This window comes from Lonchura striata, chromosome 6, assembly GCF_050655825.1.
Source record: "Lonchura striata isolate lonStrDom1 chromosome 6, ASM5065582v1, whole genome shotgun sequence".
Lineage (NCBI taxonomy): Eukaryota > Metazoa > Chordata > Aves > Passeriformes > Estrildidae > Lonchura > Lonchura striata.
Window position 1 is genome coordinate 21,306,158 of NC_140708.1, and position 19,003 is coordinate 21,325,160.

General features: G+C 41.0%; 1 protein-coding gene and 1 long non-coding RNA gene across 51 annotated transcripts in view; one reads left to right on the plus strand and one right to left on the minus strand.

Moving 5' to 3' along the window:
• The window catches only part of SORBS1 (sorbin and SH3 domain containing 1), a 208,571-nt gene that overhangs the window by 142,327 nt on the left and 47,241 nt on the right, over positions 1–19,003 (plus strand). For 34 of the 50 annotated variants that reach the window (XM_085583534.1, XM_085583538.1, XM_085583535.1 and 31 more), the window contains 9 exons: positions 1,595–1,650; positions 2,431–2,496; positions 4,460–4,555; positions 7,508–7,627; positions 9,121–9,147; positions 9,321–9,436; positions 11,796–12,602; positions 13,191–13,562; positions 16,470–16,611. In XM_085583534.1, coding sequence (XP_085439660.1) covers positions 1,641–1,650; positions 2,431–2,496; positions 4,460–4,555; positions 7,508–7,627; positions 9,121–9,147; positions 9,321–9,436; positions 11,796–12,602; positions 13,191–13,562; positions 16,470–16,611 — 1,756 coding nt within the window. In that variant the 5' untranslated portion in view covers positions 1,595–1,640. Of the gene's footprint in view, positions 1–1,594; positions 1,651–2,430; positions 2,497–3,526; positions 3,650–4,459; positions 4,556–7,507; positions 7,628–9,120; positions 9,148–9,320; positions 9,437–11,795; positions 12,603–13,190; positions 13,563–16,469; positions 16,612–19,003 lie in introns of all 50 variants that reach the window. The other 16 variants (XM_021548330.4, XM_021548316.4, XM_085583569.1 and 13 more) reach the window with 9 other exon arrangements.
• On the minus strand, positions 9,565–11,806 carry LOC146767047 (uncharacterized). The gene is made up of 2 exons (XR_014956304.1): positions 10,649–11,806; positions 9,565–9,666 (listed from the first exon to the last, which is right to left on the minus strand). It is a non-coding gene; the product is annotated as an uncharacterized LOC146767047 (long non-coding RNA).

Here is a 19,003-nt window from a genome sequence, read left to right on the forward strand (position 1 = left end):
ATATGAAATGGTAGAAACAAAAAGCAGATACTGTATGGGCAGGCAAAATGAGGCAGCCAGTCTTTCAGGTTGGACTCAGTTTTGTTATTGACCGGTTTTATACTGTACCCCCCAATTTACATTGTATTTTACTGGGATCAACTTGGAGCTAGGCTGAATCCTTCTGAGCCTTCATGAACCCACAATGTATATCTTATTGTGGGTATTTTAGTGAAGGAAATATTTAAACAATTAAGTGTTGGCAGCTGGCAGCTTAGAATGGCTTGTTGGGGAGCCCAGATATTGTCTCATTTTATAGACTCATCTGTTACTATACTTGCTTGTTGGGTTTTCTTTCCTTTTGAGTGTCTGTTGAACATACTCATTATATTCTGGTTGGCATGAAAAAAATGCTGGATAAGAAAGGGGATGCTTGAGGCAGGAGAACAAATTCAATTCCCTGAAGGGACTTGTCACCTCTTAAAATGCTGCCTCCAGTTCATATAAAAGGAAAAGTATTTCCAGCTCGGTTGTTTAGTTCCTTGCTTCCCCAAGCAATTTTCCCTATACTTCTCAGTTTGAGCTTCTTGATTTTGCATGATTTTGTGATTTCAGATGCATATTTCTATTGGTGTCATGAAAGCCATTAATTGTCTGGAGCTACACTTGATCTCACTTTCTTTGGGGCTAACTTTTTTTTGGCAGGGGGAGAGGTGGAGATTGGAACACAAAATTAAAGGATTTTTAATTCAACTTAGGACATTTAGAGAGTTGAGAGATCTTGTCAAACAGACCTTTTTTTAATAGAAATGCTCTTTGGCTATTCAAACCAACATCTGTGACATTGAAACCTGTTTGCTGCAGGTATCAAGTCCCCACTGTGAGGACAGATAGGCCTCACAATTGTCCTCCACATGTTGGCATCACCATGAAAACTGACTTTTTCTTCTGATCCTCAAGTGCTACTTTTTCTCTTGGGTTGGCAATTTCACTGCCTTTGGTAACAGGAGAATTAAAGCTTCCAGCTTTCACCTTTCACTTATTGGAGTCTGATCCTGAAAATATCAGCAGCATTGCACAATTGGAAATTATTAGTGCAGAAGTTATAATATACATTTTAACAAGTGCGTCTCTTTTGTATTGTTATATCTTTCAAAGGAGAGACTACTTTTAGTATGAGTAGCAGATTGCCTTGAAATATGGAAAAGCTCTAATTTGAGGGTTTTAGTTTAAATCTTTTAGTGTCACTTTGATTTTTTAAATTCTCTTAAAAGGTGATGCACATTTTATATATTAGAAACTAGTCAGACTTGCACTTTGCCCTTTATAAACTCTTAGACTTAAATTACTATCTTTCAATTTTGTATGAAGATTAGTCCTAAAGTCTGGAAGCAGTGCTTGTATTGGGTAGAAATAATCTTTAATTTCACATAATTATCAGCAAAAAAAAAAAGTATGGTGCTTGACATGAATCCACTTGGCATTTGAAAATATATTTTTTTTAAGAAACTATGACTGTTACCATGACTCTTGTGGTGAATGTTCAGCATTGTGTCCAGTGCTATCTGGAAGATATGAAACATAATGTAATCATTCTGCCTTTCACTTTAAACAGACTTAAACAAAATCCAGAAGTGGAAAAGGCAAGTCCCTCTGCCACAATGAGCTCTGGTAAGTCTGCACTCACTGGTCTTCCTTTTTATTACTAGTAATATTCCTGTTTGTTTCTGATGCAGTTATTCACAGTTGTTGCTTGAATTTTGGCCCAAAAGGTAGCTAGAAACATCTTGAACCGGAGTAGGCCCTGTAGCTTATTTCAGTATGGAATATATGAATTCAAAATTACTGATAACCTGGAAAAATCATCTGAATTTTATATATTTTTGTAGAGATGAAAACATAGTTTGACATATGGATAGGAAAAAATCAACTGTTCAAAGAAAACCAAGGGACCAGGAAATGGGATCTGGTTTGGAAGAGGAAAACTTCTGGGCTTGTCTGGGTAGCAGGCTAAATCAAAGTGAAAACTAAAGCAGATGCCAGACTTGAAGAGAGATCTGTAAGATCTGTAGAATGATATTCCCACTTAATTTTAGCATCTTAGCAAGTCTCAGCTGGGGTATCATGTCCTGGTTTTGCCACAACATTTTGAAAAAAAATGTGAACTATTTGAAGACAGTCCAGAAAAGCATGACTTGGGAATTCAGTGTAAGCACTGATAAGCTTACAGGCTGGTAAGCACTGGAACAGGTTGCATTAGGGTGGTGCTGGAAGTTTGTAAGAGCTCATTAGGCAAACATTTGTCAGGAGTGACAGAGATAGATTTATTTCATTCATGGTTCAGAAATAGGGCTTTAGATGACCTTTGGAGCTTCTTTCTAGCACTGTCTCCTGAAGACCTTGTAGACTCGCAAAAAATCTTTACTGAAAACCACTTCATTTGTCTTTCAGAACATGAAGAAATCGATGTTGCAAAAACTGTTGTCAATGGGCTGAGCAGCAATGGACAAGAAAAAGGTGGGTTAAGACCTCCAGAGACACTTCTGCAGCTCCTCCCGCATGTCAGCTGGTGATGTGCTTGATTTTCCCGGAATTTCACTACAACGGGGGCTTCCAGATCCAGTTCCCTTGGCGACTGACACAAGAAAAGTCTTGTACTGCACCATGCTAATAGCAGCAGCATTTCTTAGCTCAACAAGTGTTCTTTGTCTCTTTAAAGTGGCAGGCTGGACTTGCCTCGTATATTTGTAGTGCTGTGTTGAGGAAAGCTGTACACTACTTGTAGTACTTGTGAGCACCTGTGGATCAGTATCTTAATGAGTTGAGACTGCATGGGTTTGTGGTGCCTGTGTGTGAGCTGTGTTGACTTCAGGGAGAGGTTAAGGTTTGAGTGTGGGATTAAAGAGCAGGAACTAACCATTTCAGTGATGAAAAGAAAATCTAAACAAACCAGTCTTCATATTAACATCAGCGGGTTTGCAGTGTGCTTTATAGCATTCAGTTTTGTAGAATGACTGTTTCTGTTTTGGCAGAGTAAAAATATGTGGGTATGGGCTGATTTTCTGTTGGTTTAATTTCCTTTCTTTTCCTTTGATGCCTTTTTATAGTGGTTAGGATTTTGGACTGCATTGTGGATGGATGAATTCAGTCAGTTTCAAAGCAGAACACAATCAGGATTGTTTCCTAAGCCACAGGCTGTTTGATTTGGGATCTGTTGCATTCACTAGGTCTCTGCTCAGGAAGAAGTATGGAAAACAGGGTTTGATTTGGGCTCCTCTTTTATTGAAAAAAATAAACAATCCTATCAAATTAAATACTAATGATTTTATGAGTTTTGAAAAAAATTCTGTTAGAGTCTTTGCCGAGGCTTTTGTTGCTTATGACCCCTTTACTAGATTGTGAAATCTGTGCTTTCCAGTGTTGCTGGGTATCAGAAAGATCTGCCACAAGAGGGGGCGTAAACACCGCCCTGATGTCAATGCCTCCCTCAAAGCTGGCCCAGTGCTCAGTGTTAGAAATTTGGTTCCTCTTACTCCTGATTTTACAGGCATGAGATGGCATGGAATGTGACGAGACAGCTATCATTTTCCAGACAACACGTGCAGGAAACAGGTTTTATAGAAGAAAATCCTGGCTCTGCAGAATCAAGAACACTACTCAAATTGTGCTGGTAGAGTCATGATATGCAAGATGTTTATCTTGGCAGCTCCTGTTGAGCTTCACCTCTGAATAGTACTGCCCTTTTCACAACGACTGCTCTTTGTACCTGTTGATTTGAACAGTTTTGTAACAATTGCTCAAATTTTGCATAGTGTTATGTATGGTTTTCCCCAATATTACCACATATATATAATTACTGTGCTAGCTAATGAAGCCCGGTAGGAATCTCTTCAATTTACTGTATATATATGGATGGATTTTTTTCCTGAAATAGCTATATGGATGCTACCCTTTATCATGGGACCTTTTTCAAGATTATTTTACTTCCTTCTGTTGTTGAACTTGTTAAAAATGTGCCATGAAATTCAGAATTCATGTAATGTGGCTAGTTTAATGTTCTTCTCTCAACCTTTCAGTACTTGTGGTTTTTTTCACTTTATTTTGTTTTTGCTGAACCATATTAATGTTCTACTTAAATTTTTATTTTTGCATGTAGTGTTCCTCAGTTAAATGATTACACTGAAATTTTTTGATGGCTTCTAAAAACTAGTACTTCCAGATTCTTTTTGCCTGCAGCATAGTGGCAGTCAGCATTAGTCCATTCAGTAAGCAGTTCTGTATGCTACATAAAACAGACACATCCTGAATTAGGACGAATGAAGGGATATTTTTAACAGTTGCATCATTGCTCTCTAGACTGCTTTTGTATTTGAAATTTCCTGCTATTGTGTCTCCAAATACATTAGAAAATTTTGTGGCATGCTTCCCAAACTCTGTTCTTTCCTTTTTGGATGTGCCATTTACACTTTTGTGTTTGCAGCTGTTGACGTCCCTTTATGTACACGTTCTATTTCTGCCGTTAAAATAATCCCTGTGAAGAAAGTGAAAAGTTCTCCTCACCTAGTGCTGCCTACAGGTATCTTCTTTCTTCCCCTGCCATGCCTTAGTTAGCCATCATTGTCTCTCTGCTTCACCCACATGCTTTGGCTAATTCTCAGCTTCATGCTTCTCTCACTCCTCCCAAGCTGCAGATTTCATTGGTAGGCAATGCAGTTAGCTCTTGATGGCACAATACACTGTTCTCAATTATGCTGCTCTTCTGCAGACTTAATTGTCTGCTTGAATCTGGGATCATCGTAAGCTCTTCTACTAATGCTTGATTATGAAAAATACTGTTGTTGTTATTATTATAGACTCATTTTGAACCAAACTCCTGAAGAACCAAAGAATGTTTCCTGCATATCTTTGGTCTGTATGAAAACAAATGGTTCAAGCATAGTTCAACAGTGGTGGTATGGTTTTGTTTTTCTGTACATGCACTGAATTTAATCCACATGTGAATGAGTAAGGATGTTAGGCTGTCACCCTTTCCCCAGGCGCATGCCTTCCCACTAGAAGTTCAAGATTATGCTTGTAGTTTGCTGGACAGTCAGACTAGTGTAGCTGATACTGCTTGTCTGTCCTAATCTGTCACACATGTGCTTTGTTGGACTTGTACAGTGCTAGTGTCCTGTTTATTACTAGCTGCTAGATTTCTATACTGAGAGATTCAGATTCTTGTTTTCTGTAATTTGTGAAGCAATACATCATTCCAGACATTGATTTTCATCTCCCAAGGTGAGATAGTCTGGCAAGATTTTATTTTCAAATATTTTCAAAGCATTTTATTTTATTTTTTTTTTATTCAGAGCATTTTTTTTTTCCTGACCCTTATTCTTTTGATTTAATATACGGGTTTAATCTGTTGTATGGAAAAAAAAAAAAAGAATTCATTCCCAAATTTGATTCTCCTCCAATATGATGAAGATACTGTTTTGACGTGTCATACATGTTGAGCTCTGTTTCCATTTCTCTCCAGTGCCTGTGAAGCAAATGTAGGCATAGGGTTGTAGGAAGACAGCTACTCTGCACTCTCTGTGGATGTTTATATCAGGCCTAGTGACTCCCAACATTGTGTCCATGCTTTACTGTTACAGCAGTCTTAAAACTGGGGTCTTGGAGCTTACATCTTTGTCCTGTGGTTTGAAAGTGAGTCCATAGAGTCCTTGGGCTCTGTGTTGTGCCATGTGGATGGGAATGATAGCCAGAAATGCACTCTTGGGCAAAAGGAATCCTGACCCTTCCTGAATCGTGCAAAAATCAGTCAGAGAAGTCAACTTCTATTTCACCAGGGATGTGGGTGACCTTGAGTTGTGATCAGCTGTGGTATATTTAAGGATGAAACACCTTTTGATATGACTGGGTGGATAGTCTTTCTCCTCACAGAGGCTGCCTCAATGCTGCCTCAGTTAGCTAAGGGCTGAACTATAGGAAAGTAAGCTCTGATTTCTTGCTTACTCCATCTTTTTTATAGTCTTAAGTATGGATCTAAAATGATGCTTTTTGTGAAATCCCTAAAGCATTGGAAACCCATGTAAGGGTTTCAACAGTGGAGATGCCAGCACAGAGGGCTTTCAGGAAGAGACAGGGGTTTGACATTCACTGAGTTTCTTCCCTTACTGCCATTGTCCATCTGACATATTGATGTTTCCCCATATTGTGACCACACTGGCTGTAGTTTGCATGGTTTGCAACATCAGCCAAGGTGTTACTATGGTCTCTAGGCACTGTACTACTGTGGGTTTGGTGGGGCATTGCCTTGCTGAAATCTGACAGGGAATACTGATCTGTAAAAATGTGGGCAGTTGCCTGGACAATAAACAACAGCTTTTGTCCCCTCTGTCCATTCTGAAAGCATCATTTTTGTTATAATAGCAGTTCCTGGGGAAGAGCTGCATCTGTCCCCATGCAGAGACAGCATGATCCTCCACCCATAAAAATAAAAATTATTGTGTTGTCACTTGTGTAGTGCAGCATGTGCTCAGTACCTTTCACTCTCCCTGTGCAGTCACGGTAGGGCTGGTACCTCTGTGTAGGTAAGCGAGGTCTGATGGTAGCTGCAGGTCACTAATAGTGCATGAGAAGAGGAGGTGATGTGTTTGTGTATGGAAATAGCCTAGAGAAACAAGAAACTTTTCAGGCTTATTATTTCCAGAAGTATCTTAAAGGAAACAACTCTCCAGAAAGATTTTTAAGTAGGAGGAGAAAGAGAGGTAGTTTTGAAGTACTGGTTTGTTATTACTTAATAGGATGACAGGAGGAGAAAACCCATATCATGGACTGAAATACACAAAGGTAAGCCTGCACAGAAGCTGTGCTGAACTGTGCCTCAGCAAGGATGCTGGCATGATCTGTTATCTGATCATGATCACAGGTTGATCTGAATAGGCATGTGTGAAATTTCCTTCTTTCTAGGATTTGGGTTCCTGTGTCAGAAGGTGAAACACTGCAATGAAGTGGGGAGATGGCAGGGAGGTGACTTGCAGTGCCTTGCCTTTTGATCATATTCAGCATTGTTACAAGATTTTATTTTCCAGTGGTCAAAAGTTTTTTTTTTTCCTCTTTCAGTCCTCCACAAAAGGCATTTTTAAGCTTTGGCACACAAAGTGTGTGCATTATAACACTGTCACATACCTATAAAAGAGCTGTAGGTGTAATGGAAGACTGTCCTTTCTAGCACAGTATCTCTGTACAAAGTAGAACAAATAAAGCAAATGGACCTGTGACCTTTGGTTCAAACACTCCTTTTTCTTCCCTCCTTTGCACCAACTCAGAACTTAACTGCTACATTCATCGATTACATGAATATAAAACTGCTTTGATTTCTCAATGCTATAAATACAGAGCTAATCTTCATCTGCACAAACATTACTAGATTGATTCACCTGGAGACAACCATGCTAACATTACTCTAGAGCTCTGATGGCTCCTGATAGCTTTGCATCATCCCTTTCTATGTGTTTCTTCTGTGCATGTGCATTTCCTGTAGAAATGGATCCCACAAAAGTCTGCAGTGGAAAAGGAGCTGTAACTCTCCGGGCAACTCCATCCTATGAAGGGAATCGGAATATCACTTCACCATGTCCTCAGGATGCTGAGCAACCTGAAAGTAAGTGGTGGAAGGTTAACTGGCATCTGTTATTCATAGTAACCTCAAGACAGGTTAGTCTAGGATCTTGGGCTTGCTTTATAATTTTGCTTTAAAGCCCAGAATTCCATAGCATAGTTGGAAACCTCTTGCAAGGACCACACCAGTAGAGACACTGACTCCTAGTGCAGGTTTCATGACCGCTCAGTCATTGACTAAAGTTTGTCAGCAACACCAAAAACTCTGTTCTTTTCTTTCTTCCCCTACCACCCCCACTGCCCCCAGGGCAGCCTGTGTAATCTCTTTTTACCCCAGGCATGAGGTGGAACAGAAAGAAGCTGAGTGGTGCTACTGCCACTGCAGCATTCAGCTGGGTTGCCAGGGAAGCTGGCATAGAGTCCTCCCAGGCAGACAGCGTCGCCACAGAGCTCTGCTGTCTTTCAATAGCAGACGTGTAATTACTTAATTGTAGAAGACAGGCAAAGCACAGCAAACCTGGCCAGTGTCGTGGGTCTGGCAAAGAGGTGAACTCCCAAAGGCAAGACGCCATTAAGGGGAAGGGTGTAAAATGTGCTCTTGAAAGCAAAGCATACATCATTTCTGATTGTATTGTTGGAGAAAGGGCAAATCCATTAATCCTAGCCCTAATGTGCCACTTTCTACTCTCATACTCCTGTTCTGCTCCACCCATGACCTACCCTCTTTTTATGCTTGCCTTTCTCTGTTTCTTCACTCCTACACCCTGCTGTTGCTTCTCTCCTTTCTGTTGATGGCTTCATAAATTCCCAACAGCCTGAATAGCAATGGGTCCATTACTATGGAAATCAGTTCATTAATACTTCTTTTGCTTATTCTCTCAATTGCTTTATGAAATGTACTTTGGAGCTGGAAGAGCTTCATGTATATAACTTAAAAAGCAAAATGGGTACAGGGTGGGAGGAGCCCAGTGGGAAGCAGGTAAATATGTGATGAGACCACTGTAGGTAGCTGCAGGGACTGGCCTATAAAGTGATGTTGTATCTTATTACACCCTTCATGCACTTAGTCTGCAAAATTTGATCTGTTTGTTGGTAATCCTTTATCTCAATCACATATAACGATATTGTTAAGGATAGCTATGTCTTCATAATCTGCATACAGGGTTCCTAAATTTCCAGCAATTTGTGGTGTCTGGATGTCAAGCTGCAGCTTTAGAAAGTAGCTAGCTGGGCAGCCTTTTTGCCTCTGAAGTAAGAATGTCAATGAACAATTGTTTCTTCATTGCTCTGAATGAATTGCCTTGTGTTTACAAAGGTCAGAAACAAGGAGGACATCATGTTTAGGGCTGGTCTCTATGGTAATTACGCAGCCCTGTCAGAAAGCATTTATGTGTGAAATGAAGTAGCTTGACTCTTGACTTCAATTGGTACATGTTTTCTGGAAATGTAATGGTTTATTTTTTCCCCTCTTTCTTTTCTTCTATGTCTATCCTCCACCCCCACCTCCTCTGTCCCTCCTTTCTGTGAAACACTTAGGTCTGGAGCCAGAAAACCCAGAAACAGGTATAAACATTGGCTGCTTCTGTTGTTACTTCTGTTGCTTTATTGGAATTATTTCTTGTTGCCTGGGGGGGAAAAAAAAGAAAGTGGCGGGGAAGAGAAGAAAAGAGTCCCCTCCTTTCACTTATCCTGATACGGGAAGGAATCTGTGATCTGAATTTTCTTTCCCCTCGCAGATGATTGGAGGTCATCGTCTAACACTGATGCCAATGGGGATGCCCAGCCATCTTCTCTGGCTGCCAAGGGTTATAGGAGTGTGCGTCCAAACCTTTCTTCAGACAGCAAGCCACAGGTAAGCCTTTCTTCTGTGACCCTGAGGTGATCATCTGGGTGCAAGCACTGAATTCATGATCAGGAGTCCTGGGTTGAACTCCAAACTTGACTGCAGATGGGTAAGTTGCTGTGCCTCAGCTTTTTATGCCTTTAAAATGGGGACAACATCGATGTCAGCAAAGTGTTGTGGAGCTCATGTATCCAGGCACACCACAGTGTTTCCTCGGTGAATAAAGGAGGAGGACAACGCTATTTGCAAGAAAAAAGGTGAAGTAATAATCTGTAATTATTTTGTATTTTATGCTGGTTTATTTCCTAGAAGTTGCTGCAGGCTGAAATCAGAGTTGCACCCTACATTAAAAATAAAATATTGGGGAAATGCCTTTCAGTTTTAAAGATGCAACTGATAGAAGCCAACAAGGGAAAGATTATTTCTATCTGAAGGTAAATTGTTGAAGCCAATCTGCTGAAAGAATGCAGACTGACATTGTATGCATGCAATGTCATCTTTGGTTTTTTTTTGGGGGTTTTTTTTTTTTGGTTGTGGGTTTTTGTTGGTTTTTTTTTTTGGTGGTTGGTTTTTTTGTTTGTTTGTTTATTTTTGATGGGGTTTTTTTATTTTGTTTTTTTTTTGGGTGCTCAGTCTGCACAGAAGCAGTCTAGAAGCTGGTAAGAAAACCCTACATTAGAATCTGGATTCTTGTGTGAAGCAGAGTCACTTTAAAGCCCAGTCCCGTATCAGTGTGACTGCTCCCATCATCAGGGTCCCTTTAATAATGCTACAGACCAGGTACCATAAGTGAAAGTGGAAGAAGGAACAGCTCAAATGAAGGAGCAGCACCCTAAAGAGAGACACATTTCTGTTCAATACTTAGAGCTGTCCTGTAGTCCTTTCCTGATCTTGTTGATGAACAGAGTGAGTACTGGCATACATAATACTTGTTACAGAAGTCTCAAGAACTACTGTTCAAACTGAGCTGAAATGGAAGAAATTCCAAAAGGAATGAACCTGTTCAGAGGCAGAAGCCCTTCAGAACAGCACTAAGCAATCCACTTCTTCACTCCCTTATGCTTCAGGGAAAGGGTGAGAGGGGCAGAGGGGCAGCATGAGGACAGCAGAATTTGGAACAGCAGCTGTAATTTTATTAAATTTTTCTACATCTATATCCATATAACAAGAATAGGTACTTGCCACAACTTGTCATATATGGATGATTTTTAAAGGACATACCTTTCCAGATTTGAATGTTGCAAGCTGTTAAGGCATCTTCATTCTCTGGTTTGGACATTTTTAGCAGTGGTATAGGTAGCCTTTGCCCATAAAGGTATGTCAACAGGGTGTTTGTAAAACCTACTTTCACAGTCTCCAAATGGTTAATTTGCAAAAATCCAAGGAGCTGTTGTTCACCAGGTGGGTATTCTTTTCTTTCCAGTAGATCTTTGTTTTCAGCTACTGGCAAAAAAAGCAATAACTAAATTGAAAACTCTGTACTGTTATTTTATCTCAAAACAGTTTGGCTTTCATAAAAAATTCACTGTAATTGGAGATGCAGTAGGTAGGTGATTTGGAGTTAGCAAGCTATATGTTGCCAAATACCAAAACCAGTAAAGCTTTTCTTATTGTTTACTAGAAGCAGGATTTCTCTCTTGACAATGTTGATTCTGGAGGCAAATTCTGATGATCTCAGTTCCTCAAGAAACTTTTAATTTTTCTGGTCTGCCTGAAAGCATTTTCAGGATGGAAAAATCCTAAAGAGAATTAAAGAACTGGCCTTTATAATGAAGAAATGCTCACTTTTTTACTTAGCCAGCTGTAGTAGGCTACTGCACTCACTTGATGTCTGCTTTCATTAGCATTACTGAAACTTGGCAATATTCATTTTTCAGCAGTGCACTTAACATGCAGAGATGGCCTAGAACTCTGAATTTGGCTTTGCAGTTCAAATGTCCCCAGTGCTGGGAAGTGTTTAGTTATGCAAGCATGAGACTGAATTTAGTTAGCCATGATGTTATATCTTGACTGAGGCTTTCCCAGTGGCATGGTGAGTGTTGCTGTGCAGGCCTCTTGAAAAAACACAGTAGTGAGAATTATTGAGCACAGAGAGAGAAACACGTAGGCAGGGACTTGAGGGCTGGGTTAAGTTTGTGTGCTGCAGTGGGCTGTGCTAAGAAAGAATGTGTGGGACGATGGATGTGAGTGAGTTCTGCACTGGCCTTCCAGATACTGTATTTGCTTTTTATTCTTGCTGTATTAAAACCTGCTTAACCCAAGTCTAATGATCAAATTCGTTCTGAAAATTTAATTTTTTTCCTTCCTTTTCCTTTCATTTGATGCTGCTTCCTTTCTCCTTCCTACCTTCTTGACTCTGCCTGATCAGGCCCTTGCTCCTCCCCGTCCTCCTCTTCCCAAAGAGGAAAGCTTTGCATGGCGTCCTCGCACTGACACTAAAGTGACCAACCTGTTGCCAGTGCCCATCATGGACTGCGTGTACCTGAATGCACCCAAGCCTTACACACAGCGTGCATCACCAAACACCAGTGCACGCTGTTATTTGTCATCACCTACCCCCTACGGGGCTGTCCCCAGTGGGAAGCAAGGCTTGCCAGCAGGGCGTTCTGCCTCTTCAGGCCCCAAAGATGAGATGCATGCTGGGCAGCCACTCTTGGAAAGTCACTCCTCATCGGGTGCATCATCCATACAACGCAACCCTGTCAGGGCAGATCCCAGTAGTAAGGCTGGAATGAATTCCAGTCATGAGACGAAGGCGGATAAAAAGGTCAGCAAACTATATGTAGCTTGTTTATCTAACAGCACTTGCTCAGGCGCATCTCAAAATTCCACTGGCACCACACATGACCCAGCAGCCAGCACCAGTTTGGGTGCTGAGCTCACTCAGGCACCGGCCACCAACATTGTTCCCTCTGTAACAGACACTGAAAAGTCTCTTCCTGCTGCTCCTCCTCCTCCTATTCCTCCCAGGCCGTACTTTTACATTGTTCTCAGCAAAGACGCAGTTAGTTATGGTGCTGGCCAGCCCTCCCGGACTCAGTCATCAGCTCCGCAAGCTGTGAGGGACAGAGTGCTAGAGCCCCAGAGCACAGCTGCCACAGAGGACAGGATGAGAAAAGAGCCTTACCTTACTCAGCAGCGACAGCCACCATACAAGGCAATGGGACGCAGCATGGTACATGTTTTCTCCATAACCTTGTTTTCTTGCAGCTGAGCGAACAGTTCTTTAATTCGTTACAATGTTCCCTTAATGCTTTATTCCCCTCCTACCTTAATTTCTCAGCACCTGTTGTGCTGCCCTGAGTCTTGTGGTCTTTTACTTGATAATATTTAACACCCCATATATGTCCCCTCAGTGTTGATCTGTGTGTTTGTGTATGTGTGTGTGGTGTTTGTAGGGAGTTGGGTTGGACTGGTGAGGATCTTTCTATTTTAGGGACATGTAAAAGAAACAAGCTCTGTAATGTATAATGGCTAGAGCTTCTCAAGTCATGGTGGATGCTGAGCTGTTCTTTGTTTGATTTAGCCTCGCTACACAGAACTGGAGAAGAGGGGTGGTGAGGGGGAATAAATATTTTTGTGGAAAAAAGTTTTGTTCATAGAGGCCAGGGCTATAAACCTGAAGAAGTATGTCTCCTGAAGGAAAGAAGATCTTCTGGGGCTTTGTATCATTTTGGGTACATTCCTTGCATGACACGATATGGCTGCATTAGACTAAAGTAACAATCTCCCCCAATGCATAACAACACCTTGTTTCCAACAGGATGCCACTGCCACCACCTCAGCTCAGCCTGGAGTTATAGTAGTCCCCCTCCTTCAGGTTAATCCAGACAGACAACAAGAAGGCAGCTCCAGCACTCCACCACCGCCTCTGGTTCCTTTCGGGCAAGGCTCCGTATTCCCTGAGATTGTTTCTCCTGGCTCACCCTTGACTTTTCCAACTCTAGACGATTTTATTCCCCCACATCTCCAGAGGGGATCCCACCATAACCAAGCACCCTCCACATCTGGCACATTACCCTCTGTTTACCCGAAACTGCCATTCTTCTCATCACCACCTTCACTTGTCCCTCCAGTCACGGGGGCTTTGCACAGGGGCTTGAAGCCTGAAATCACTGGAGTCATCTCACATACAGTAAGCTTGCCAAGTACCCTCCTCGCCCTTTTCCTAAATTTGTATTCCTGGATTAAAATTACTTTCTCCTTGCAATACTAAACTTGAGGGAGGAGTGATGACTCACTCCCTGCCAGCAGCATGACAACTGAAACCATGTTTGCGTCCCGTACTAGTGCATGCAGTTTGCCTGCCTTGTGCAGCTTTGAACTTTCTTTTGACTTCTTGCAGCATTTGACTGTCTCCTTTTGTGCCCATTCTGCTGGGTGATGTACACCTTAAGAGTCTTCACAGGATTTGCTCAGAATAATGAATTCTGCATAAACTGAATAGCTGCAACTAACTGATTCTTTCAGGCTCTTTTTATAGCATCCTTAATTGTGTTTGAATAACATTTAAAGCAGCAACAGCAGGCCAGTTAAAGGTTAGGGTTGGCTTTCTGTTCCACTTGCAGCCACAGGACCATATGCTCTCCACACAAATCCCTGATAAAATCAGTGTAAGATTGCTGCCAGTATCCAATGACCTGCAAGTTGTAAGATCAGTTACTGTACTAAGAATCCTCCAAGCGTGGAGGTGCTATGCGATACATTAGGCAGAGAGTGTCTCATCATTTTGTAATTGCTTGTCTTTGAAAATTTTTAATAATTCAGTCCACAAGAGTTTGAACTTGGAATTTACTGTGTTCATCTTGAGTTAGATTTTGTTTCTCTTTAGGCTCATCACCTTTTAAAAGAGTCCTCAAAGACAAGAAGGAAAAGTGACTCTCAGTTAAAATTGCAGAGGAGGGCAAAAAGTACCCTCACCTCCTCGTGCTGAAAATCTTACAGCCACCTTTTTTTTATGCTTGCTTGTGAGGACGAGGAAGAAGTTCAGCAGAAACTGCATTCTCTCATGATGGTGCTTGCTCTGCCCTTTGACTCTATAGGGATCTAGCAAACAGGCATGTGGGCTGGGGGAAAGTAAAAAACAACCAAGGATGGTATTTTCAAAAGTTCTCAACATTGGCCTTTCTATTTTTTCTTAAAATTGGTAGGGTTTTTATTGCAGAGAGCAATGAATTAAAGTTTGGATTTGGTATTTTGGTTTTTGTTTGTTTGGTGTTGTTTATTTATGTTTTGGAGGGGGTTTTTGGGTTGTTTTGTGGTTTTTAGTTTTTTTTTTTTTCCTAATGGAGTCTATCTGCAGATTCCAGAAAAAAAATCAGGAGGCATCCAAGTCATAGAGGAGCAGTGGAAACTTTGCTGTACCTGACTTTCTTGAGATGAGAGTTGAAGCATTTTTGGACATGCTCACTTTAGGCATGTAGTTAGTGAGCTGTTTTCTATTGTCTTTGTTCACCCTCTTTGGTGACATCACTGGGGCTGCTGAGCCTAGCCTGATCCAGCATCCCTCTTCTTTGAGGGATTCCTATTTGTATTTTATTTATTGAAGTGAAGCTCAAAGCCATCTCTCACACTTTCCCCTGACTCTTCCTCCTTTTTACTAATTGCTTGGAATATTATTGCAGTCAGCAAAAGGGGGCTGGTCTCTCTCTAGGGGACATCTATTCCTGAAGACCATTGATTCTTTTCTGTCCCCATGAAATGCCTATGGCCTGACCAGCTGCTGCAGAATAAGGTTGTTCTTTCCCATTTCCCCTCCATGCTGGAGAGGCTGTAGTTGCTTGTTCTGATTATGGCCAACTGTCACTATGATTTATCTTTGAGCTCTGGTGCCAGGCCTCACTTTGGCCCTTGTTCAGTCCCCTGCCTGATGCTATAAGTCCTTTCATCTGATGCTGCTGTGAATGAAGGGCACTGAGTTGCAGTTGCACTTAGCCAGACAAGCTGGAAGTAGGGATTTTTCTGTAGGAATATTCTGGCCTTATTCAGGGTTTTTTAATAATGATGAAAATACCCTGAACGCTCAGCTGATTTTACAGATCAGTGGATTGCAGCATTTGAGTCTGGCAGTGGAACAGCAGGAGTGCAGGAATTTGGTTTGCTGTCCCATATTCTCTTTGTTTGGATGCTCAGTCCCCATTAAGGGTAATTGTGTATCCAGATTCCATAAGAAGCTTTGAAAATTCTCAGTCTAAGCTGATGCACACACAGTCTTTAGTCATCATCTCTTGTTTATCTTAGCCACCTCACCACCACCAGAAGTCCAATATCCATGGACTGAGGCTTTTCAAAGGTGAGCTAGTTTTCAAAGTCTCCCTGCAGACACAGCCTGTATTTCTACAGAGCAGCCAGAGCTGTGGTGATATCAGAGGTGGGTTTAAAATAAGCAAATAATGGAACTAGATGCTTTAGGAGAGCAAGAGCAGCTTGCTACCTGTGCTCCAGCAGCAAATCCATCTTCCTTACTAGAGTCCTACTTGTTACCCTCTGTCAGTTTTGGGGCCTTTTTATGTCATTACTTTAATCAGGTAGGTATCACATTGTCTCCTGAGTGATGGTGCTAACTTAATTCCGTAGACTTTTCTTATCAAACCAGCTGCAGTAATATTGTTTCATTCCAGAATTGCATGAGTTTTGCATGTCTGGCTTGCTATGAAAGGAATACTCTTGGAACAAATGTTTGTGTGTGAAAGTATCAGGGGAAAGATGTCTGCATCTTCCCCCCTCCCCAAACCAGATTTGCTAATTTCTGGCACCTTGTGTTTGCTCCAAAGTGTCTGCTAGATGAACTTAGTGCCCTCCTTTGGGGTTGGAGTTGTGAAACCCAACACCAAATAACTATAGTACTGCCTTAGCAAACTAATTTCATTAACAATGAGCAGGGTATGTACAAGAAGCAGGGTAGTACTTGTGCTTATGCCTTTTTTACTAAATTTGCTGTGATTATGCTTCTCATTCAGCCTAAAATGTTGGTGTTTTTCCCAGATTTTCCCAGTGTAGCACCATTGGCATGCTGCTAATCATGTGTTGCTCTTTTTTCCAGGACCCAGGTCCTGTGCTAAATGAAGTGCCCCAGCCTGGCACTGACTATCCAGCATCCATTACCTCCATCAGCAAGTCTGCCTCTGCCTATCCTTCTACCACAATTGTCAATCCCACTATTGTCCTGTTGCAGCACAATCGAGGTAAGGAGACTTGCATATAGATAATTTTGGCTCAAAATGAACAAACTGTTATGCTACAAGGAACTGGAGAATGTATGTGCTGTTGATAATTAGGTCCAGACTACTAAGAACTAACAAAGTTGCCTCAAAATAGTCTTAGTGACTGGAGCATACAACAGGCAAGTAAGAGTGATAAGTTTTTTCTAATTAAAACCTGTGGATCAGAAGCTCTTTGAGGCTGGGGAGATGTTTTTAACTGGGCTGTGACATATGAGTAAGCTATTGCAAGGTAACAGCTGTCAGGTGTCTTGTTGTGGTAGAAAGAGTAGTATGCTCCCATATATCTGTCTGTAGAAACAGGGTAGCTTGTGCTATCTTGAAAAGGTGATATGCTTCTTTCCAGCTACTGCAGTGTAAAAGCAGCTGTATTTTCTATTACTGTGGGAGAGATTTGATGTCTGAATTTGTAGCAGAATTTGCCCAATAGTAAATAATCTACTTGCCCAAAAGTTTGATATTGGCAATTTTTTCCTCTGTCTGTAACTGGATCAACTCAAACTCATATTGCGGTAATGCTTGAGCTCTGGATTTGCAAATGAGCAAAGCAGCCGTGTTTGAGAACTCCCAGGAATCAACACCTTTCTCACAAAAGCTGAATAGATAGTTCTATCTCTTTACCTCTGGATTTGGAGGGAAACTCTGCTTCTCCTTTTAAGTTCTCCTGGTGGCTGGCATTACCACAGCTTCCCATTTTGTTGTACATCACTAAAGACCGTAGCTTGTAACAGACCACAGAGATGCAGTCCAGTTTGCCTTGATTTCCAGTGGATTTGGGAAGCTCCAGGAATCTAGCCACTATTTCTATGGCTTACCTTCTTAAAGGGAAAATAAAATCAGATAATAGGGTCAAGGCCTGCACTTTCATACCGTAACCATTTTAATTACAGCATTGATGTGCTCCTTTGCAGACCCTCATGAGATTTTTGATAATTAGAATTTAATAGAGAATTTTGGTAATTTTTAAAAACAGGCTTCAGTCTTTGATCTTGAGAATCATCTTTTCTTCCCTTTTATTACCATCATGCCTATTTTGTAAAAGAACAAGATCATTGCTAGTTTCTGTTTATTCTTCTTGTGCCTCAAACCTATTTTTAAGTCTGAGACATTCTGTTAATGCTTTTATTCCACTGTAATTTTCTTTCACTTCCCAGCATATGCTGCCTTCTTGTAGGTGCACATTTCCCATCATTTTTTGTGTTGAAGGTTTCCTGCAGTTCCTTGTGCTTCCATTCCTATCTAGGATTTATCCCAGCATAGCATTAATATTTTTTTTTCTGTTTAATATTTTTAAATGGTTCTCAAATTTTAGCTAGCTATTGAATTTCTGTTCTGGCTGACATGATTCATATTTGGTTTCATCTTTATGAACCTGATCTGTTCAATACAAAACTAGGTTGCTCCCATGGCATATATCAAATTTCCACCTTGCCCTGAATGGTTAATTATGTTTTGTGCTGAAATCAATTCCTTCATGTCAAGATGATGTTTAGTGAAAATTCCTTTTTTATGCTCTGAAATACCCTGTAAATTAGAAATTTCAAGGTCATTTTAATGCTGGAAGTCTGAAGTCTCCAGCAGTTTAGCCTTCCTGATGGATAATGTGATGTTCTTTCTCCTCAGTGGAATATTGATTGCTTTTTAAGGAGTTAGCTCTCTTATTCTCTGAAGTGACTCTTGTACCAGACACCACCTACTTCTTACTATTTAGTACTTTATTTGCTAGTTCATTGCTAGTTGATTTGGAGCCATCAGAGACTTAGAAATGGGTAATGGCATTTGAAACACATGAAGCAGACTATATCCTTTCTTGTCTGCTTGATCTCAGTAAATTGGGATGAAAGATCTCAGAATTTTTCCTCTTGGATTTCAGTAATACCAACTGAATAAAATTCATACTTATTAACAAGTAATTTCAGAGCCTCTTGTTTACGTCTGGCAAATTTTCATTTCAACACCTTTATTTTGCACCAAACAGGTTCTCAAATGTTTCCTCTTCCCCTTTTTATACTGGTTTCAAGTCTTAGTCTCCTCCAGTGCTGCCTTCTTGAGGTACCTCTGAGGGCATCTATAATCATTCCTTCATTTCTGCCAGCAGTTTTATCTCTCTGCTTGACCCTTTGTCTGAGAAGCCTACAAGCTTTTGGCCTTTGCTTACACTCGCAGAACACAAGATCAAAAGTGAAAGCTTCAGTTAGCTGGTGTGTGTCTGGGGCTACAGTCTGGCTCTGGTCAGGCAGGAGAGTGAAATAACAGACACCTCCTGCTCCTGCTTCTATCCATCAGCTGCTCCCTTTCCTACACTGAGATACAAGGGAAAAGGAATTCTCCCCTTCGTGTAAAAAGTACATTTGAG